The sequence below is a fragment of the Panthera onca genome, chromosome X (genome assembly GCF_046562875.1).
Source record: "Panthera onca isolate mPanOnc1 chromosome X, mPanOnc1 haplotype 2, whole genome shotgun sequence".
In the NCBI taxonomy this organism is placed as follows: domain Eukaryota; kingdom Metazoa; phylum Chordata; class Mammalia; order Carnivora; family Felidae; genus Panthera; species Panthera onca.
In genome coordinates this window covers 103,699,901-103,722,673 of record NC_138357.1, presented here as the reverse complement: position 1 = coordinate 103,722,673, position 22,773 = coordinate 103,699,901, and the positions used below count along the sequence as shown (strand labels likewise).

The window sequence follows — 22,773 nt, the reverse complement described above, 5'->3', positions numbered from 1 at the left end:
GGACAGAGAGAGACAGAGCATGAACAGGGGAGGGGCAGAGAGAGAGGGAGACACAGAATCGGAAACAGGCTCCAGGCTCCGAGCCATCAGCCCAGAGCCTGACGCGGGGCTCGAACTCACGGACCGCGAGATCGTGACCTGGCTGAAGTCGGACGCTTAACCGACTGCGCCACCCAGGCGCCCCATACCACATTTTTTTTAATTGTCTTTTTGAGAGAGAGAGAGAGAGAGAGAGTTTCTGGGGGGAGGGGCAGAGAGAGAGGAGGGCAGAGGATCCAAAGCGGGCTCTGTGCTGACAACAGACAGCCTGATGTGGGATTCAAACTCACGAACCGCGAGATCATGACATGAGCCAAAGTCGGACGCTTAACCGACTGAGCCACCCAGGTGCCCCGAGAAACGTATTTCGGAAGAAAGATAAAAATGGAATTAGAATCCAGAAAAGGATGTCTAAAATGAGCATGAGAAAAAGTGGATTAATATATACGGACAAGTCAAAATATACAGCATGGGATGACAGCAGGCAGAAAAGTAACCAACCATTTTTATTTTTTTTTTAATTTTTTTTTTAACGTTTATTTATTTTTGAGACAGAGAGAGACAGAGCATGAACGGGGGAGGGTCAGAGAGAGGGAGACACAGAATCTGAAACAGGCTCCATGCTCCGAGCTGTCAGCACAGAGCCCGACGCGGGGCTCGAACTCACGGACCGCGAGATCATGACCTGAGCCGAAGTCGGCCGCTTAACCGACTGAGCCACCCAGGCGCCCCCCAACCATTTTTAAATATAAGCAAACATGGGCGTATTCATCGTGAATAAAGAGAATTGATACAATGTGGAGAGGCAAATTTCTGACAATCAGGAGGAAAAAATGGTCCTTTCTGTGGTAGACAGAATACTGTTGGCCTCCCCTGCCCCCGCCCGGGGAAGATATTCGTATCTTGATTTCTGGAACCTGTGAATAGGTTAGGTTACAAGGCAAAAGGAACTTTGTAGATGTGGTTACTTGAAGAATCTCCAGACGAAGACATTAGCCTCAATTATCCAGCTGGGCCCAATGGGATCCTAAGGGTGCTTTTAAAGAGGCAGCAGGAGGGGCGGTTCTGGGGCAGTTCTGTCGATTGTGGCACAGCTGGGAGCCACGGAATGTGGGCGTCTTCTAGAAGCTCTAAAGGGTAAGCAAATCGGTTCTCCCTCCTATAACCTCCAGAAGGAACGCAGCCTTCCCAACACCTCGATTTTAGCCCAGTGGGAATCATTTTGGATTCCTGACCTGTGTAACCCTAAGGTAACACGTTTGTTTTCTTTCAAGCCACTGTTTTTGTGGTAATTTGTTACAATAGCGGTAGCAAACTAACATACTGCGGATCGTGCATTCGTGCCGCTCCCGTTGGAGCCGTCGACCCGCAGTTCTGTTGCACCAAACACAGCCTTTGCATGAAACACCTCTTCGATGCATCTACCCGGATCCCGTCTTGCTCTTCAGGACTCACTTCCCTTTGGCATCTTTGCCAGCACTGAGCTCCTCGACCGTGCACTACCCCCTCACCTGCCTACTTTTGGCCCGTATCATATTCGACTTGCCGTCATGGACAGCTGTATTCCTGTTGGGGCCACTTTGCCAAGTTCTTGCCTAATAAGTGGCTTCATTGCTTGGTAGGCAGTTTGCTAGGTCTTGCCACCAATACAGCAAGCTGGCAAAGAAGAGGCCTGCTCCCCTGTATGTCTACCCACGTTTCATGCACAGTGCTCCCACCCCACCCCCCAAATAGCATCAAATTCATGCTCATTGAAGAAGATGAAGCAGTCTCTTTTGTAGCCAATTCTCAGTAAATAAGCAAAAGGGGAAATGCCCGCGATATTTTATTATAATGCACTTTAGGATACTTACATGCCCTCCGAAAATAAGCTCATTCAGTTATTTGTCTCCTGAAGGGAAACTCTGAATAGCCCTTGGCTCTAGTCAGAAGTAGTTGCTTTTTCATACTGATGGTCTTTCACTTCACCCACCAGATGCGGTATCCAACCCAGCAAAAGGTAACCGTTTGACGTACATTAATTGGACGCCTACTGTGGTAAATACCCTTTGAGACCAGAGAAACAAATGAGTAAATCAAAGCTTAAGTTCTTGGCTGGGTGTGAAAATACGCAAATATTATCAAGCAAAACACCGAAGAAAAAACGATGCAGCATCAGGGTAAAGGGACTCATGAGTTCTCTTCCCCTCGAACAGCCAAACCAGTCTTCCATGAGAAAAACATGGTGATCAATAGGAAAGCAGGTGGTAGTACTTGAGGAGCAGGACTTTGCACTTTAACAGGACTGAATTCAAATCCAGGTTCACCACTCATGGTTTGACCTCCCGCAAGTTCCTTAACTCTCCCCGAGCCCCGCTGGCTCACCTCTAAAAAGGGGATGATAGGCATTTTCTTTCGTAGGTGATGAGAATTCTCTAATTCGTGCAAATATGTAACATGGTTGCCAGACACATAGGAAGCAGTGAATAAAGAGCAGCTGTTGCCTTGATAAATTTAAAACTGTGGCTAGCACAGCTGAATAACGAGTTCACAACCGGGTTTCCTTATTCCATATTGTATGTTGTAAAACATTAATGTATAAAAATAAATACTGAGAAATGCAGAAGGTGGTGTTTTGCTTCCTCCAGATCCCTCCTTTTGTATGAAGAGCTCATTTCCCCAGCACTTGCGGAGTTTGGCCCTGAACTGAACTGCCTCAGCTCAAGTGACGCCCCCTTCTGGTCAAGCTGGAGAACCAAAGCCAACCCTCTAATTTCGGTTTGGATCTATTTTGAAGGGCCATCCCAGCTTCCGTGCTCCCTGAGACGGCCTGAGGCCTCTTTGGAAACCTTTTCTGTTTCCTCCTGGTCCCTTAAGTCCAGCGAGCATCCAGCAAGGGGCCAGGCACTCCTGAGGAGCACGGTTGACAAACTGTTTAGGTAAAAGGACAGATAATGTTTGAGGCTCCGGTGGGCCAGACGCCCTCTGTCTCATTTACTTACCTCCGCCATTCTAGCGTGAAAGCAGCCGTCAACAATACATAAATAAATGGGTACGGCTAATTTACAAAAAAAAAAAAAATTCTTTGGGGTGCCTGGGTGGCTCAGTCACTTAAACATCCGATTTTGGCTCAGGTCATGATCTCAAGGTTGGTGAGTTCGAGCCCCATATTGGGCTCTCTGCTGTCAGAACAGACCCTGCTTCTCTGCTTTGGATACTGTGTCCCCCTCCCCCACGCACACGCGCTCTCTGAAAAATAAACATTTAAAAATATGTATATTCTTTGCTTGGTTTTACCTTTTTTAAAGGCGAGAAAGATTCTTAGCTCATGGGGGTTCAAAAAGGGTGTGCCTAGCTTTATTGTAGTCATTTTGCAATAGATACAGGGACGCATTGCAATTTGCATACAGCGCAAGAGATACATGTTATACACCTGAAACGAATGTAATGTGCTAGGTCACTTATATCTTAATTTTTAAAAAGCAGGCGTCTGGCTAGATAGGGCCAGTGAGTCGTGTTTTGCCATCCTGTGTGGCTAGAAGAATTGGGTAGAGCAATGAGGTGTTCATGACGCTACCGTTCTAGTGTTTGCATTGACAGAATGGGCTATCCTGAGGCCCTAGAACATACAACCTTGCTGGGAGGACACAGAAGACCCCTGCCTGGCTCCAGAAGGGTCAAGGGAAGAATGGAGAAAAAGATGAGGGGCGTGTGGAATTCCCATTCCTAACTTCTTTTGAAGCTTAGTACCACCAAGAAAATCAAACAGAGCAAAGTGAAAGGAATTGTCTTAGTATTCACAGCGTGAACGTCGCGGGCCTGGCTGGCTCAGTCAGTGGATCACGTGACTCTTGATTTCACGGTTGTTAGTTCAAGCCCCACATTGGGTAGAAAGGTTACTTAAAAATAAGATCTCTTTTTAAAAAAATAACGATGTGCTCTTTTCCATTTGGAACACTTCGTCTTCACTAATAAAACTAGGAGGTGAGAGTGGCTGTTTCATGACTGTTGCTAAGTAATCCTTAAAAAAAACACAATTTGCTATTTGCTACTGTTTGAATGCTTATAAAGAGTTATAAATTTTAAATGATAGGCTGTAAAAAAAAACAGAGAAAAGAAGTAGAAACATATTTTCAAAACTGTTTCAACTGGTCTTTCTACCCATATACAGCACCCTTCTGAAGTCCATTTCTCTCAAGAAAAAAAAAAACTTGGAGGAATTAATTGGGTTAACAAACAATAACTCTTTACCCTGAAACCTTTGCATTTTTGTTTTTCCGTGGTGGATGTTCTTTGGCTGGGCTCCTTTTTCATCTCATCTACTCTTTAAGTGAATCATACATTTACTTTTTGGATCTTTTTTTTTATGTTTTTATTTATTTTCGAAGGAGAGAGAGAGAGAGACACAGCATGAGCAGGGGAGGGGCAGAAAGAGGGGGAGACACAGAATCCAAGCAGGCTCCAGGCTCCGAGCCGTCGCACAGAGCCCGACGCGGGGCTGAAACTCACAAACCGCAAGATCATGACCTGAGCCGAAGTTCGGGGCTTAACTTACTGAGCCACCCAGGCGCCCGTTGGATCATTTTTATTTGTGCTTTGTTGCTATATGACCTTTGCTTTGCAATGAGTCTTTCTGGATGCTCTTCCCACATGCCTTCATTATGTGCAATAGTAAGGGATTTCCTTTGAATTCACACTTGACCTCTGTCCAACCTTGCTTTTTTCAGCTCTGGACTCCCCTTCACCCCCACCTCCTGCACATTCTCAGAATAAATGAAGGAAGTGTTGCTCGCATTTGGAGGGGTCGAGAAGGCGGGCCGCAACCTTCTCTCTATGGATTGACGTTGCTGTACTGAGAAATGCGGAGACTAGGTGTGCTAATTTCACCGGATACCAGCTGTAATAGGCAGTTAATGACTATGTCCTTGGCTTTGGAGGTCTCCAGATTCTTCTCTCTGGACACTTGGAGACTAATTTGATCCACACTTGTCATGATGAGTTCGGACGCCAGGATCTGGGTGGGAGAACTGTCATGAAACTCAATGTCCATAATGTACTGCTTGTATAATTCTACCAGCTTCTGCTCCAAGTATTCGTTCAGTGCTGCGTTAGAAACTGGCTTCTGCATTTGCAGGCTGCTTTTCTCCTTGACGCTGGTTATTCTCCAGTACGACGAATACCTCTGGATAGGTTTCTGGGGAAAGTCGCTGGGCTGAGTGGGAATGGAATCCTCCATGGGCAGAGGAATCTCCGATGATTTCAGCAAAGGGCCGTAGTCAAGACTGCTCTCAGGGGGGAAATCCGTCGTCACTGAATTAATAGCCATCACCTGGTCACCTGCAATATGTAAGTCATTGTAATTCTTGCAAATACTCTTACAGGAAGGTGGAACCAAGTAGGTCTCTCTGCTCGAGTCTCTACATATTTCCACTGCAGCCAAGCTGGGGCTCTCAAACACAGGGTTGGGGTTTGTCTGCAGCATTATGGTTCTCTGCTTTCCACTGTGTTGGCTCTCTCGCGCGTGCACTGAAGACATAAACTTGTCTGAGGATTTGCAGCTCACGTACAGACTTCGGACTTGAGTCTCATCCGCAGAGCAATAGGAATGAGTAGCAGATTTTGTCTCTTCTTCCTCCTCAGCCACCTGCTCATTATACGATGAACAGCTCCAGTGGATGTCCTTCTGGTAGGCAAGTCCGCTGAGATACCCTTCTGACAGCATCCTGGAAAGAGAGTTGATAAGTAACGACGGGGAAAATGAAGATTGGAATTGTAAAAAAAAAAAGGTAGTTGACAGATGAAAAATGACAATAAAGGAAGTGATTCATTCATCCACCACACCGTTAATAATTAGGTGCCTGCTGTGTGCCAGAACTATGGCATATGCTAGAGATCAAAAGATGAGTAGGACCTAGTCCCGTCTTTCAAGAAGGTTCTACCAGGCGACAACAACTGGGGGACAAACCATGCCAATGAGATATCACTGAGAATTGTAACAGGGATGGGCACCATGGAAGTCCAGAAAGGGGCCCCTAACACAGCCTGGGGCAAAGGCAGAGAAGTCAAAGGATGTGTCCTAGAGAAGGTGGCCTTTTAGCTAAATGGTGAAAACTAAGTGGGAGTTTCAGCCCCACACAGAGCTCAAAGAATATGGTGGCATAGCCTGTTCACCATATACCAAGATGCTGAATATAAGCAGAAGGGGCTGGGAAAGAGATTGGATTTGGGGCTTGGAGCGCCTTGGGAGTCAGAGGCGGCGGAGTTTGCCTTCTGCCCCAGAGAAAATGGAGAATGAGAAGCTGCAAAGCGGGGAAGCGGCTAGTGCGTTGTAGGGAAAACGTTGAGAAACTTGTGGCACCTTCTGCTGAAAAGGGCTGTGTCTTACTCCTCTTTGTATTTATCCCTGGGAGCTAGCACAATTGTTTGCATTTTTGTAGCGACTTAAAAGATATTGGTGAACTTCAATTAAATAATGGACAGCACTGGCAGATAGGAAAATAATTCACTACCAGCCCGTCACGAAGGACCGGGGAGCCTCCCACACCTTTGCAGCCCGGGATAAGTTTCTTGCTCTTTCCCACCTGCTTCTCACCATACCATATCCTAGAAACGTCTGTCCCCAGCCGATCTGTCTACCTCTCCCCTAGTTACCAGGGAGCTTTCCTGACCTCGGGCTTTGGCTACACCCGCCTCCCCTCCCCACGCTCCACGGTTGTCCCTGGAGTCTGGAGTGGCTAGAACAGGCTGGAAACTGGCAGCTGCATTTGCTAAAAAAGGAACGCTGTGGCATTTTGAGCCTGAAATTGAAAAGTGAAATTAGGAAATAATTGTATCTTAACAGAGGGTCCTATTTTTACATTCTCCTGTCTTATGTAGTCAGAGTCATTTCCCAAGGGAATTTTTAATTGTGTCAGGGTAATATTATAAAAAGAATATGATTAAGAAAATTAGTATAATTGTTTTAATGTTATAAAGGTCGTACCTTCAGTGTTTATTTTCCCTTTTGGGACTACCTGGAGATCTATTCAGTAAATATATCAATTAAATGGTTACTATATTCTACCCAGTGTTAGATACCACAAAGATACAAAGTTAAAGGTTTCCCACAAATCTGTGAGGTAATTCTTATATGCTAGACATAATTATAAGAAAAAAGAAAATGTTTCCTGAAGAAGCTTTCTAAGTGTAGTTCTGCCTTCAAACTGAACATCAAGATGAAAAGGCAAATCTTACATACATGAGAAGCAGATAATTTTCAGGGCAAAAGAGTGTATCCTAAAGGCTTAACAGTGATAGTTAGCAACTCGACGGCAGCTGGGGACTTCAACCTTCAAGGTCTCAGAACATCATTGTGGAAAACCAGAGTACTCCTGAAATCATTGTTGTACTATATGCTAACTAATTTGGATGTAAATTTAAAAAAATAAAAAAATTAAAAAAAAATTTTTAATTAAAAAAAATTTCCAAAAAAAAAAAAACCAACAAAAAAAACAACGTAACTCTCTACTTTAGAGTTCATGAACAAGCTCCTGGAGCTCTGGGCAGAATTCAGTTTTAGAAAAATCGCTTTTGGGACAACATGGCTTGAGCTTTTCAACGTGAGAACCCAGAGCCCCCAAAGGATTCAGGGCACGGTATTTATGCATCAACAGCAGGCTAGTGGATATAATCCCCCATGGATGAAAGTGGTATGGCTCCAGGTAGGTTTGGGAAGAGACGAGCTCTGTGCCCTACCTCCCACATAGGATCTGGGGAAGCAGAGAATCTGAGGAAATTCTGTCCTGTTCAGTATGGCGTGGGAGAAGGAGGAGAGCCAGCCACGTCGATTGCTGGAGTGGACAGGCCTGCGGTGGCCTCCTCACGTCTGCTCACGAACCGGCATGCCACCCAGAGCCTCCAAACCTGGAGAAGACCAAGATTCGGGGTGGGAAGATTGCAGACACATCTATAGACTATTCACCAGGGACTACTGAATGATAAGTTTCCATGGATGCCAGTATGACTGCCTGTTGACAACCAAACATGGCCGCACTTCCATATCCATCACTGACCCTATAGCTCTATGCGAACAAGCTAGAATTTACAGGGGAACCCAAGGAGGAGGGAGCCCTGAAGTGACTAAAGAAATCCTGATTGGCAGTGATCACTCAGGAGACTGTGAGCTCAAAAGCAAGATCAAATTGAGGTAGAGGAAAGCAAAGATCTCCAGGAAAATACAGGAAGTAAGGCCTATCTATGTATTTTTTTTCTTTTTCCCCAAACTTTAATAAAACAACAGTAAATGATTTATTTGAAACGTTAATATTCAGAAGAAAAGTGAGAACAGAAGAGACAAGCTCAATAACGTTTCAGAAGCTGGAAAGACGGAAGCCAAAGGTTAATGTCTTTGGAGACCTGAGAAAACTGATTCTTACAAGAACCATGGAAAATTCCAAGAGCCAGTCTTGTTGAAATTCCCCTACATGTTCAGGAGTTGGTGGTCCCATGTACCTTTTGGGAATAGGGTTCTCTAACTCATTCCCTATAACCAGGTGACCGTCTCCCCTTCTCAACCCCAAAGGAAAAGTTGAAATATATTCTCTGAAGAATAAAATACAGAGTCTTGGGAGTATGGGATAGCAACTGAGGGTAGAATTACTGACCCGATAGCAGAGTCCGTGAACGTATGCATGTTGGAGTGTGAGATCCATGACCTCCCCTCTTAGCTTCCAGAATGCTGGCACAGGGGCATCCACGTTCTAGGCGGGATTTGGAGAAGGCTGTTCTGGGGCAACTGGACTAGTCTGAGAAGAGCAGTTGACCCCAGAGGATCCACAACTAAATGTGGCATCCAGACCACCCTCATTCAAGTTCACAATCACAAGAGCCCACTGAGCCTTTTGGATCTCCATTCTCAACTGTGGGTAGAATGTTGAAATATCCAAAGAAAGCTCTGAATGAGAGAGACAGAAACAGCCACTTAGAGGAGTGAATTCTGGGTGGGGGGAGCATGAGCTACTGTCAATAATCTCAAGGGGAAAGGTTAGTAACATTACAATCTTTAAAATTAGGATGCCAGGGGCGCCTGGGTGGCTCAGTCGGTTAAGCGGCCGACTTCGGCTCAGGTCGTGATCTCGCGGTCTGTGAGTTCAAGCCCCGCGTTGGGCTCTGTGCTGACAGCTCAGAGCCTGGAGCCTGTTTCAGATTCTGTGTCTCCCTCTCTCTGACCCTCCCCCGCTCATGCTCTGTCTCTCTCTGTCTCAAAAATAAATAAACGTTAAAAAAAAAAAACATTAAAAATAAATAAATAAATAAATAAAATTAGGATGCTATAAAAAAACATTCTGAACCTCTTACAAGTTAAAAATGTTAGAGAATTTTAAAACTCAGTAGAAAGATTGAAAGACAAAGTTGAGGCAAACTCCCATTTTCAAAGAAGAACAAAAATACAAGATGAAAAATAGTAGAGACAAAATTAGAAAACCAGTCCAGGAGATTCATTATCTGAGCACTAGAAGGCTCACAAGGAAAAGAAGAGTGAAGTTTACACAATTAAAGAGTATTTTCCACGACGAAAGGATGTGAGTCTACAAAATACTGGATAAATACCCATTTTCCCTATACTTCCCTTCTTGTTATTGTAAAACGAACACTTGGGAAAAAGAGAAAACACTCTACGTTTCCAGAGAGAAAAAAGAAGAAAAAAACCCAAGACCCAGAATGTTTAGACTTCTCCACAGCAACATGAGAAGCAAGAAGATTAAGTAACAACATCTAAAAAGTTTTGAAAGAGGGTTGCCTGGGTGGCTCAGTTGGTTAAGCGTCTGACTCTTGGTTTCACCTCAGGTCATGATCTCACGGTTTCGTGAGTTCGAGCCCCACATTGGGCTCTGTGCTGGCATCGTGGAACCTGCTTGGGATTCTCTCTCACTCTCTCTCTCTCTCTCTCTCTCTCTGCCTCTCCCCAGCTCATGCTGTCTCTGTCTCTCTCAAAAATAAATAAATTTTTAAGAATCATTTAAAATTTTTGAATGAAATTTGTATTCAATCTAGAATCTCATGACCAAATTATCAATCGAGTAGATGGATAAAATAGAGATTTTTTTTAAGTTTATTTATTTTTGAGGAGGAGCACAAGCAGGAAAGGGGCAGAGACAGAGAGCGAGAGAGAGAGAGAATCCCAAGCAAGCTCCGCATTGTGAGCAGAGCCTGACGCCGGGCTTGATCTCGCGAACCGTGAGATCATGACCTGAGCTGAGATCGAAAGTCAGATGCTCAACTGACTGAGACACCCAGGCGTCCCAAAATAATAGAGACATTTTTTTTAAGTACAAGTCTCAAATAGTTCATCTCCCAGACACCTTTCTCAGGAAGTCAGTGGAAGATGTGCTCCACTGAAAGGAGTAAGTGAATCAATGAACAGAGAGCCCTCAGAGTGGGATAGCCTGAGCCCCTCTACCAAACCCTGCAGCGTAAAGGGCCCCACTCTGTCCCCCCTTGAGTATGCCCATCCCAACGTGGTATGGCACTCTAGAGGCCAACGTGAGGAAGCCCAACCAGCTGTCATGGAACTCCGGACCTCAGAATTGTCCGCTCAAATTGCCCAGGGACAGCCTGAAAGTTGGCACAGGCTTTTCTCCTAATCCGTTAAGACTCATGCCAACTTAGGGACTGGGCGCACACACACGCCCAGACCCAGCAGGTGATGAAGGGGTAGCTTTTTGTTGGGGCCATGCGCTGAGGTCAGAAGTGGGGGCTGAGGGCGAGGGGTATCCAGGACTAGGAAGAGAAGATGGAAGGAAGAGAAGTGCTCCGGACTGAGGCCCCCTGTGTTTTGTCCTAGGTTCAGGATGTGCCAGCGTCCTGCCCGGGAGGAAAGTGGAAGGACAGTGTGGCATGAAAGCTGCATAACGGGTCAAAAGGCCAGCAGCCAGGTTGGAACAGACCCGAAGGCTTCTGGATCGGAAGATGAAATCGAAGACAACTTGGTAAGTCTGAGCACCATGAAGTAAGACTTATATAATTGGCTGTGGACTTGGGGGTGAATTAGGAAGGTGTCAGCACCTGAAAAATCTGGACCCGTGCTGTCCAACAGAACTTTTGGGAACGACGGAATGATCTCTGTCTGTGCTGTCCAGAATGTTAACCGGTAGCCAGTTACTGAGTGGTAGCTGGGTGTTTGAAATGTAGCTACTGAAACTGAATTTCAGTTTTATTTCAGTTAATTCAGGGGGTGCCTGAGCGGCCCTGGAAGTTAAGCGTCCAACTCTTAGTTTCGGCTTAGGTCACGATCTCATGGTTCGTGTGGGTTCAGGGGCCACGTCGGGCTCTGTAGTGGCAGTTCGGTGCCTGCTTGGGATTCTCTCTTTCTCCTCTCTCTGCCCCTCCTGACATGTCCTCTCTCATTCTCTCTCTCCCTCAAAATGAATAAACTTAAAAAAAATAAATTAATTTAAAATGCCGCGTGGCGCTCTCTTGGACAGTACAGGCTTAGAAGATAGTGAAGTTGATAACAAAACTTTAAAATACTGAAGACAGGCAAGTCGAATTGAAATTTAAAGAAAACCACTGTCATTCGGTGTCACGGCAATAATTCTAGAGCAGCATCTGATTCATTCATCTCTGTACTCCTTTCAAGGACTGTTGGAGAGGAGGTAGCAAAAAAAAAAAAAAAAAAAAAAATCAGGGGCGTAAACTTTTAGCTATTTGGTAATGACATGGGACCCTCACCTGAGACACTTTTTGTTTAGTTATTTTGAAACTAAGATTATGTGCAACTTCCTTTTAATATTTCCATCGCTGTTGGGGGGAAGTCTAGAACCCCTGTGTGAATGGTTCAAGGAAAATTTTTAAAGCTATTTTTGTTTGAATAGTGTGGTTTCTTGGGTCATCTCTGAGGTGGTGAAGGTAGCATCTAACCTAGGTTTCTCTGGCAATATGTCCAATATGAAAACCGAGAGCCCCTTATGACTGGTAAGTGAGCCAAATGGAGCTAGTCTGAGTGACATTTTCATTTAATTTAAATTGCCACATGGGGCCACCATATCCGCCCACGCAAATCCAGGCAATTATAAACTCCAACTCAAAATTCAAGAAAAAGTGGTGAAAGAAACAGAGTGTGGTTTTACTACATGGCTGAGGTGGACATAATATAGAAAGCAGTGAAAATTGACCTAACCAAATTTGAGATAGAGTCACAGGATGACAACAAATCGGGCGACAAAGATAGTACTCTATCACGTATTGGGGCGCCTGGGCGGCTCGATCGGTTGAGCGTCCGACTTCGGCTCAGGTCACGATCTCGCGGTCTGTGGGTTCGAGCCCCGTGTCGGGCTGTGTGCGGATAGCTCGGAGCCTGGAGCCTGCTTCGGATTCTGTGTCTCCCTCTCTCTCTCTGCTCCTCCCCCGCTCATGCTCTGTCTCTGTCTCTCTCTCTCTCTATCTCTCTGTCAAAAATAAATAAACATTAAAAAAAAAATTAAAATACTCTATCACGTACAATAATGAGATATCAATAAAAATTGTCTTAGGCATCGGCCTATGTGTCCAGACTGGGCGACCCGTACGTGTAGTCAGAGGGGCACTGACTTAGCCTGTACTTGGTAGGTCAAGGTTGCATGTTCTTGGTAGAAGTGAGGGGGGTTAAAAAAAAAAAAAAACTAAATCATTATCTGGTTAGTGACAAGTCAACAAATAAAGTCCCGAACTGAAAAATCCAGAAGTTGGAATACAAGCATACTACTTAAAAAGAAATGGAGGTAAATACTAAATAATTCGTAAAAAGGAGATAAAAGTAGTTGCTTTTGGAAAAGAGGTCCAAGGATTTCTGTTCTTAGGATCATTTGACCCCAGTTATGTTCCTGTGTAACTTGGGTTAGTTTCTTAATTAAAATAAAAACTAAATACAGATATTTTTAAAGTCACAAAGAGGGTGGGGAAAGACACTGGCCCTTCCTGTACAGCTGAGTTTGTGCTTAAAGATACAACACATCCTGAGGGTGAAGAGGAGAGAGAAAAAAAAAATCACTGTGTAAATTGTCAACTTTTATTTGGTCCTAAAGAACAATAAGGATTTGGGGGGGGGGGGGGCTGGGTGGTTCAGTCACTTGAGCGTCTGGTTCCTGATTTCGGCTCAGGTCATGATCCCAGGGTCGTGGGATCGATCCTGGCATTGGGCTCCACGCGGAGCGTGGAGTCTGCTTAGGTTCCTTTCTCTCTCTGCTTCTGCCCCTCTGCCCCGCTCACTCTCTCTCTAAAACAACAACAACAACAACAACAACAACAAAAAAGAACAAGAAAGATCTGAAGAGGCATGAGAAAAGGGAAAAGTCACTGCAGAGAGAGAAGTCCACGAAAGTGCAGAGACCTGTGTGATTCTCGTGTCGTCAGTAACGGACGCCAATCTAGGTGGGATGCAAGCATTATTTCTCCAAGTCACGGTCACTTAAGGCTTTTACTAAAATTTCACAGTCACTCTTTATTAGCCTTGTTCCCATTCAGCCCTACCCCAAGTCTCCCACTATTTATCCTATTTCTTCTCAGGCCAAGTGATCAGCGCGACTGGAGTCCTCTTGCATTTTATGTGGCTGATGTTTATGAGTAGTCCAGATAATCTTCATAGCAATGAAGGAGGAGGGTCTAGGATTTCGTTTGGAATAATGGGCCCTTTGCACTGTTTGTCATCATCCGAGAGCTTTGTCGATAGCTTGATTCTGATGGAACGGGAATGCTAGTGTTCTGATGTGTGGGGCCCAAGGCAGACCAGTAGGGCAGGAAGTGGTAAGTCCAGTGACGAAAAAGCAGAAAATATGCCCTAATTTCTAGAGAGGGATGCACTCCTGGCTAAAGGAAAAGACTCGTCCGGTGGAGGAGGTAAGTGGGGACACGCAAGGCTGAAGACACGCAGTGTACCCGGCGGGCAATGGCAAGCTCTGGCAGCTGATGCAATCTGTCAGTCGGGTGCTGGATTCATCCCCCCTTGAGGAGCCTGAGACAGGAACCCGGGAGGGAGGTAGCAAAAGAGGAAGAGGAGGAATGAACTTGAGAGACCGAGATCCCTGGACATGGAAATGAAGGAGAGAGAGGAACAAAAAGTGACTGAGTCCGGGCCTGCTGGGAAATGGCAGCAGCGCTGACCAAAATGAAGAGATCAGGAGAAAGGCTGGAAAGAGAGCTAATGGGTTCGGTTCGGTTCCCCTTGAGTCTCCCACGAGATGAACTTTCTGAGTGCAAGTGTCTAACGGTGCATTGGAGATTCAGGCGGGGAGCCCGTTGGAGAGACTCCTTACAACCAACAGTGAAATCGTCTTCCAAGTGTACGCATTAGAAATTTATATTGGGAGGGGAGCCTGGGTGGCTCAGTCGGTTAAGCGTCTGACTCTTGGATTTGGCTCAGGTCATGATCTCAGGGTTCGTGGGTTCGAGCCCCACATGGAGTTCCATGCCCAGCGTGGAGCCTACTTTAAAAGGGTCAAGTTTCATCATATCTTCAGACTAGTGCAAAAGAAAATTCTTGGATTAGTGGTCAGGAGACCAGAATTCTGGTTCTGACCTTGTCATTAGCTACGGTTTTAGTCTTATTAATGACAAGTCAATAAAATAGCTCACATTACTAGTGGCTACAACCCACAAAGTATCCTAAGTGCTTTTTATGCACTACATCACTGGATCCCCACAGAGACTCCAAGATATAGGTAGTATTATTATGCTCATTATATAGAGGTCAAAATTAAGTAACATGTCCAAAACCACCAGCCGTTCAAACGTTGGCAGTCAGAAAACGAGCCCACACTCACATGTTGCTTCACATCACAGAGACTCAACTTCTGATCTGCAGATGAATCATGTCGGTAGAGTCCCCTCAAGCTTGAATATTGCATGAGTTTATAAGTATATATTAAGAGAGTGTAAGCTAGCGTTGCTCGGAATCAAAAATCAGTTTCTGAAAATTAGCAGCAGAGGGCAGCAGAGAGCATGCTAAAACAGCTTTTGAAAGCCTGCTCTCAAGCTAGGCAACGTGTGAAATTTATCAACAAAAATTAAACTTACGTTAACTCATTTAATATTCATAAAGCCCTTTAATGTACCATTAGAGTGAAAACAATACTGCGTATCGTGACATCCTAAAATTTAAAAATAGAGAAATAAAGAATGTCATTTGAGTTGATTTTGGTGGTTAGCATTTAAAAAAATGTCACTGACTATTTGTGAAATTCTTATGACATTAATCTCTTCAAAGGTATTATGAAAGGTATACTCCAAACAAATGCTAAGCCATGTTTTACAGCAAATTTCATTTGAGACCCTGAAACTTAAGCCAATGGATTATTTTCATTGTTCCAAGATATTTTGTCATTGAATTTTTGTTTCTCATCACAGAGAAGATAGAGAGATATATTTAGAATTGCCCATAACTAGGTGTGAAGGAAAAGACATCCAAGGACTTTTGCAGATGAGATGTTCCAGGCAAATTTAGCCTACATTAATCATTACCAGAATAGGGGAATACCAAAATTAACCTTAGTTGCAAATTCACATCTTAGAAATATGTGCTAAAGTGCAGAACCTTGTTAAATCATTTACTTGCATTTCAGAAGAAACTGCAATATAAATTCTTCTTTCTGTGCTAGCATTTTCATCGTTTCTCAGAACACTCTTGTTATACTCTGCACATGGAAATACTTTGAATTTGCACGCAAACAAGACAAGCGTGAGTTCAAAGAGAAAACATAAAGAGGGGAGAACTTTACAACAGGAAACACTTGGAAAAACAGAAGTCAGGGATCAGGAAATTTTTTTTTTATAAAGGGCCACATATTTAACATTTTGAGACTCGGCCACAGCTGCTCAACTCTGCATCATGGCAGGAAAGCAGCCATAGACCATATGTAAACAAATGGATGTGGCTGTGCTCCAATAAAACTTTATTTAGAAAAACAGGCAAGGGGCGCCTGGGTGGCTCAGTCGGTTGGGCGGCCGACTTCGGCTCAGGTCACGATCTCACGGTCTGTGAGTTCGAGCCCCGCGTTGGGCTCTTTGCTGACAGCTCAGAGCCTGGAGCCTGCTTCGGATTCTGGGTCTCCCTCTCTCTCTGCCTCTCCCCCACTCGTGCTCTGTCTCTCTCTGTCTCCGAAATAAATAAACATTAAAAAGAAAAAGAAAAACAGGCAAAAGGCCAATTTGATTCATGAGCCATGGTTGCCGTGGTTTTGACCTAAGTCACTGGAGGGGCAGAGAGAGAGGGAAAGCGAATCCCAGGCAGGCTCTGGGCTGTCAGCGCAGAGCCGCACACGGGGCTCAATTCCACACACTATGACCTCATGACCTGGGCCGAAATCAAGAATCAGACGCTTAACCATCTGAGCCACCCAGGGGCCCCTAAGCCCAATTTTTCAATAACACTGCATGTTTGCTTTTATCATCATTTGGATTTTCCTAATGAGGAAACTGAGGTTGAGGTTTGACAAATGACCTTCCCAAGGTCACAAAGAACTAAGTGCTGGAGGCAAGATTCAAGTCCAAATTTACGAACTCAAAGGACATGGTCTGTTCGTCAAATATATCACACTACTGCCTTGTTGAGAGCAGTTAACGTCAAGCAGTCGTGACAAGCAGTTAGTCCTTCCCGGAGAGGGGTATCCACCCTTGACTCCAACAACCCTGACTCTGACTCTAACCAACAGCACTTGGGGGCACCTGGGTGGCTCTGTGGGTTGGGCATCTGACTCTTGACCTCTGCTCAGGTCATGATCTCAAAGTTTGTGAGTTCGAGCCCCACGCTGATCTCTGCACTGACAGCACAGAGCCTGCTCGCGACTCTCTGTCTCTGTCTCTGTCTCTCTCTCTCTCTCTCTCTCTCTCTGCATGCATGATCTCAAAATAAATAAACTTGTTTAAAAAGAAAAAAAAGAGTACAGAATAACAACAGCAGTTAGGGACAAAGTGTTCCCAAAGTGTTCTGGGAACAGTAAAATACAGAAAGAAAAGCTCCAAGAAAGCCACCAACGCGTGCCCCAGAGTGGGCCTGAGGCACACAAATAATTCATCCTCTCTGGTCTTTTCATCTGTGTAAACATTTTCCCTAACCACTTGCCCTGCTGCAAGGTGGCATCATCCCACCCTTAATTTTACAACCACAGAATAATTTAATATTACAGATACGCTATTTTTTTTTCATGTTTCAAGTTATTGAAGTTTTAGTTAGCACACAGCATAATATTCATTTCGGGGGTGTATAATTTAGTGATTCATCACGACAAAGAGATGCGCCACTTAAATATCAACATCACCCCATGACCTCCAGGAGAAAGTCCCCGTATGTTAGGCCCTCGTGCTACGTGGTCCTTATCTGTGTTCCCAGTTCTCCACACCTTCGCGCCCACCCCAAGCATTTGTGCATTTTTATTTCGTGTGTGTGTGTGTGTGTGTGTGTTTCTGTCCTGAGAGCCCTGCTTCCCTATCCAGGCCCTGTTTCACCACCCAGACCCTTCAAATCTCATTTATCAACATTTCAGAGCCCCTGGCCATCCATTCAGCATCCTTGTCCCGGAACTAGAGATTCTAGGTTATTTCTGTCCCTGCCCCCAAGATGTTTATCAGGATTGCATGGAATTTGAGCAAAATCATCTGTTACCTTAAATAAATCAGGGAAATGAGTCATTGGGATAGTCCTTTGAAAGAAGGAGTAACTGGAAACAGCAAAAGGAAAGCAAGAAGTTTGGGGGTTAGGGGGACGTTGGGGGGTTGGGGCTGATAGGGTGGCAGAACAGAATCGTCTCTGGATGGGCAGTTTGCACCCATGCGAACTAAGACATCTGAGGGACTGGGTTGAGACGGGTGCAGAGGAGACCTCCAGGGGCGCCTGAGTGGCTGGGTCAGTTAAGCGTCCGACTTGATTTCGGCTCAGGTCACCATCTCACAGTTGATGAGATCGAGCCCCATGTTGGGCTCCACACTGACAGCCTAGAGCCTGCTTGGGATTCTGTCTCTCCCTCTCTCTCTCTCTCTCTCTCTGTCTCTCTCTCAAAATAAATAAACTTTAAAAAAAAAAAAAAAAAAGATCTCCAGAGCCACGTGGAGGCAGCAGTTACAAGATAGTACAGGAACAGGCACATCTTAGGTCAGCAAATCATTTCTGAAACTGGACATTGAGGTTTTTATTGCTTTTTTACTATGCGTAATCACTCCATGTACCTCCGTGAGTGTTTTTCCTTAGGCCAGATGTGAAGGAGCGGAATTACTGCCTCACAGCTCTTGCAAATTTCCTTTCGAGTAGCTTGGGCCAGCTTATTCTCCGACCAGCAGGGTTTGAGATTAGTTGTTGCACCGACATCCTTCAGCAGAGTATTACTGTTAATTTGCCGATCGGATGAGCAAATTTATTTTTGCCTCAAATTTGAGGATGAAGCACTGTCTTATTAGGATTATGTGTAGGTGACCTATCAGAGATGTTATTTTTTTAATACCCCCAAATCCTCAAAATACTCCGTTTCATCTCTTTGCCTGTTTTTCCTGTAATCTAAATCCTAGCTCCCCTAATTCCAGCCCTTATTTTTTAAAGATCTTGATCTTTGAAACTTGTGAATAAACCGCCAAAAGGTTATCCCTGAAAAACTTGAATGTTCTTTTGTTTCGTCATCATCGGTAAATCTGTCTTAGGCATTTGGTTTTCCAGCGAATGATACGAGAACTTTTTACCCAAAACAAAGTTTCTTCAGGAGAGATCTCCCCACATTAAAAAGCTCCCGTAGTTTGCTTACCGTTACCTTTGAAAGTACACATAGTTTAGAGCTAGAAATAAGCATTTACTTCATCATATACCTTGGTTTATATTCCTTTTATGTCCTCTTTGGACAAATGCTCTAAAGTATCTCTCATCCATATGTCAATTCTTGTTAACAAAAGAAATCATTGGGAGTCATCTCTTCTTTCAAATATGAAGTGATTCTTAACTTGTGCGGGTCTGATTTGATGGCTAAGATCATCAAGTCCAAAGGCCTCTGTTTTCCATATGAACCTCACCAAGTAAATAATTTTTTGTTCAGTTCTACTTCGGAGGGCTTTCTCTGGGTGTGTGAATTTTCTTATTTACAGAAACTGTAGATTTGGAGGCAGAAAATTTGTAAATATGTTTTTGTCTTAGTTTGGATTTTCTTCATGCTGGGTCTTGACATCTCACAAACGAAAAAGTTTAAAGCCCATGATCACTTTTTTGAATTGACACAGAATGAGAGCAATCAAAAGATAAGTGATGCTGATAATGTTGACTGATGTTAAATTTCTTTGGTGTTATAATTGCTAATCATTATTAATGAAATTATTTTGCGTCTATTAGCACTATCATTTACTTCGTTGTAGTCCCAGCAACAAAATGCCATACCGTGTACTTGACTGCATTCTAAGTTTAGAAAATAAAATTGGGAAGAAAATAAAATTGGGAAGAAAAATTTAAGTATGAATCATATCTGAAAGAGTAGTCTTGGTGTTACATTTCCTTAGCAGTTAATTATGGGGAAGACTGCCCTTTCTCTTAGCATCCATGCTCAAGGATTTGGGGGTGACACATGTCCTAAAGTCACCAAGGGAACTGTGTACATATATATGTGTGCATGTGTGTATATAGATGAAGAGAGAGCAAGAGAGTGAGAAGGTACATATAGCAACATAGCTACAACCGATTAATCTACATGATAGAAGCATGGGTGTTCGTTGTCCTATTCTTTGCATTTTAATACAGGTTTTGAAACTTTGCAAAAGAAAAACTGGGAGGACCCATCCCCCCCACCCACCTTAAATTCCACATGTGAGTGAAATCACAGATATGTGTCTTGCTCTCGCTGACTAATTTCCGCTTAGTGTAATACTCTCCAGTTCCATCCATGTTATCTTATGTATCTGAGCTAATCATGAAGTATGTGATGTGTGATTAGAAACGGTTCAGTAGCTGGAGCGGACGTAGCTATTGAAACACCACTTTGATGTGAGACTTGGCACCCTTGCCTTTGTACATCCCCTGAATTACCGTTATAACGTGAACGTTTTCTACCCAAATTTCAAATACTCTCCACTCCGACGAGAAGCTTTTCAAGCCCAGAAACACACTGTTCTTACACTGACCTTTGCAGGAAATGTTCCAAAAATATCAGTACGAATATTCTGGCCAAGTCAGGTCCATACCGCAACCCAGATGGATGTGCGCAAGAAGGAGTATGTTGGAACAGATGTAACGATAGTTCACACGAAAGCCCCCCTGTACGTGCCGCCTTCGATACCAACAGGGAGACTTCCCCCAAATGAGCCTGGTGGCAACTCAGAAAGTAACAGCCCTGGCTATCACGTTGGCTTTGAATGTGCCCTGCCACACAGGAAAACTCTTAGCTCGAGCTCTCGGAATGAATCATCGAGAGTCAAAGCCAACTGGAGCTTACTGTCATTGTCCTCGTCTCTAGAACTCTATCACTGTATTCTAGAGATGTGCTGTCCCTGCAAAGTTCTGGTCAGGTTTTGAGGCCTGCTTTTCAAAACGTGGAAGCTGATTCTGTGCAGCAATTTCTGAACAAGCACCGTATCAATTACACAACAAACACGTGATCCGACCCGTCCAATTTGGGGGGTAAAAAAAAACACACAACATTTCAGAACCGCCCAAAATGTGAACGCAAGGGGGGACGAGAAGGGAGCATTTGGCTTCATTTCTCCCGACTGTCGTCCACTCCCTCGAACGCTTGCTGAACCTCCCGCTCACCTGTGACTTGCTCAACTAGAAAAGCATCTGAGAGGCGATGGCATCTGGTCTCTGGTGGTAAACGATTCAACAAATGAGAGGAGAGGTGACAGAAGGATTGGCAATTAGAGGGCCTGTTGCCTCGTTTCTCTTACCTTCGCGAACCAATCTGCTCCTTTGGTCCGGAGGAAACAGCAAATGACCATAAAGGGACAAGTAAGTCAGCTGTGCCTTTTCCAGAAATGTCCACCAGCCTTCCAAGAAACTAAGCTGCTCTTTGTACGGCCATTCTTCTTATAGCTGATCCCATGGAAAGAGTTGTTTTTGCTCGAGTCTGATTTGTGCTCAAGAACAGTGGGAAGTCCCAGGAAGCGGGGAGGCAGTAACTGACAAACCCACATCGAGCCACAGAATGGTGTTTCTTCCCCTTTTTCAAAAAATGAAACCTATCTATGAAACTGTCTCTTGTTAAAATAGTTGATTGCTACACTTTATAGAAGAACCCTATCCACATAAATGTACTCTAACAGTAAATTCTCTGCGATCCCTTCACCAAAAGAGAGCCAGAGTCCAATGGGATTTAAAAAAAAGTCTGTCTCGTCACTGAGCTCGCTGAGCTATAATTTTTAAGAAGTATTCTCAGGTTTGTACTCAGAATTTTAAAAAATGCTAACGAAAACCGTTTTCCCTCACAAATTAACCAAAGTAAAAAATGATATGATACACCCAGTGGGCAAGGTTGTAGGGAGACAGGCACTCTCCTGCGTTAGTGATGAGATTATAGACATTTTTAGAGGGCAGTTTCCCAGTATCTGTTGAAGTTTTTTTCCCCAATTTGAAATATTCGTACCCTCTGACCCAATAATCTCATTTGTATAAATTCACTCATGGCACAGGCTTACACCTGGGCACCCAAAAAAAGTGAAAAGGTATTTGTGGCAGCATGAAGAAAGTCAACACCTGGAAAAAATAGTCATAAATAGGACATTATGCTAAATAAATGCAGAACTGTATACAATACTACACAGTTGTTAGAATCATGTGGCTTTATATCTAATCATAGCAAAAGGTCTCCAAGTTACGTTGTTTAGCAGGAACATATAATATGCTCCAATTTATATAAATACAAATAAGTATACTTCTATAGGGATATGCAAGAAACTGGAAAGAAACAATTGCCTTTTGAGAATGAGTCTTACTTACTTTTCACTCCATCCCCTTTTAAAATTTCTACTATGTGTATGTATTACTTTTTCATTTTAAAAACCAGTATATTTGAGGGCGCCTGGGTGGCTCAGTCAGTTAAACATCCAACATCGGCTCAGGTCATGATCTCATGGTTTGTGAGTTCGAGCCCCATGTCAGGCTGTCCACTGTCAGCACAGACCCTGCTTCAGATCTTCTGTCTCCCTCTCTGCTGCCCCTCCCCAGCTCTCTCTCTCTCTCTCTCTCTCTCTCTCTCTCTCTCTCATCAAAAATAAAGAAATGTTTTTAAAAAATAAATAAAAATCAGCATTTTTAAGTTCTCTATGGTTTTATTTGATTTTACGGCCCAAACGTATTGTAATCTATGTTTTCCTGGAGGACAGACAAGTCTATCTACAAACGAGTCTGTTGTTCTTGCCCAAAAGCAGACAAATGTTGAGAGTTCTGAAAATAATTGATCTGGTTTACCCTGACTGCTTTTCGCCAACCCACAAAGAATAATGCTACCCAAATAGTACCTACTTCTATTGTCTTTTTCTACCTGACTGATCAAAGCTCAGTTCCAAACCCTCACTATGTGAATCTGTCCACTTCATGGGTCCACATGTTTTCTGCATTATTTCATGGGGCATTACTTAGATCCAGTTGAAAAGGCAGGTTGCCACATGTGAGCCCTAATATGAATTACTGTCGAATTGGACCATCAAGCCCTTAGTTGTGAGCAAGAGGTTGTCATAACTAGAGAGCCAAATATTGTTTTATTTCTTTTGATTGTGGATTCAACCACAACCAGCTAGACTGAGGATATTCTAGGGTGGGCCATGCCTCCTACCTCCGGAAACACTTTC

At 44.0% G+C, this 22,773-nt stretch overlaps 1 protein-coding gene across 1 annotated transcript; it reads right to left on the bottom strand.

The window, feature by feature from the left end:
- Window positions 1-208: 208 nt before the first annotated feature.
- On the bottom strand, window positions 209-21,140 carry TASL (TLR adaptor interacting with endolysosomal SLC15A4). Its single transcript, XM_081793962.1, has 2 exons — window positions 20,875-21,140; window positions 209-5,741 (listed from the first exon to the last, which is right to left on the bottom strand). Exon 2 carries the CDS (start codon window positions 5,738-5,740, stop codon window positions 4,850-4,852), a length of 891 nt encoding a protein of 296 aa, XP_081650088.1. The 5' UTR covers window position 5,741; window positions 20,875-21,140; the 3' UTR covers window positions 209-4,849.
- Between the last annotated feature and the right edge of the window lie 1,633 nt (window positions 21,141-22,773).

Coding starts and splice junctions, on each gene's coding strand:
- TASL (XM_081793962.1), bottom strand. CDS start 5,740: ATGCTGTCAGAAGGGTATCTCAGCGGACTTGCCTACCAGAAGGACATC.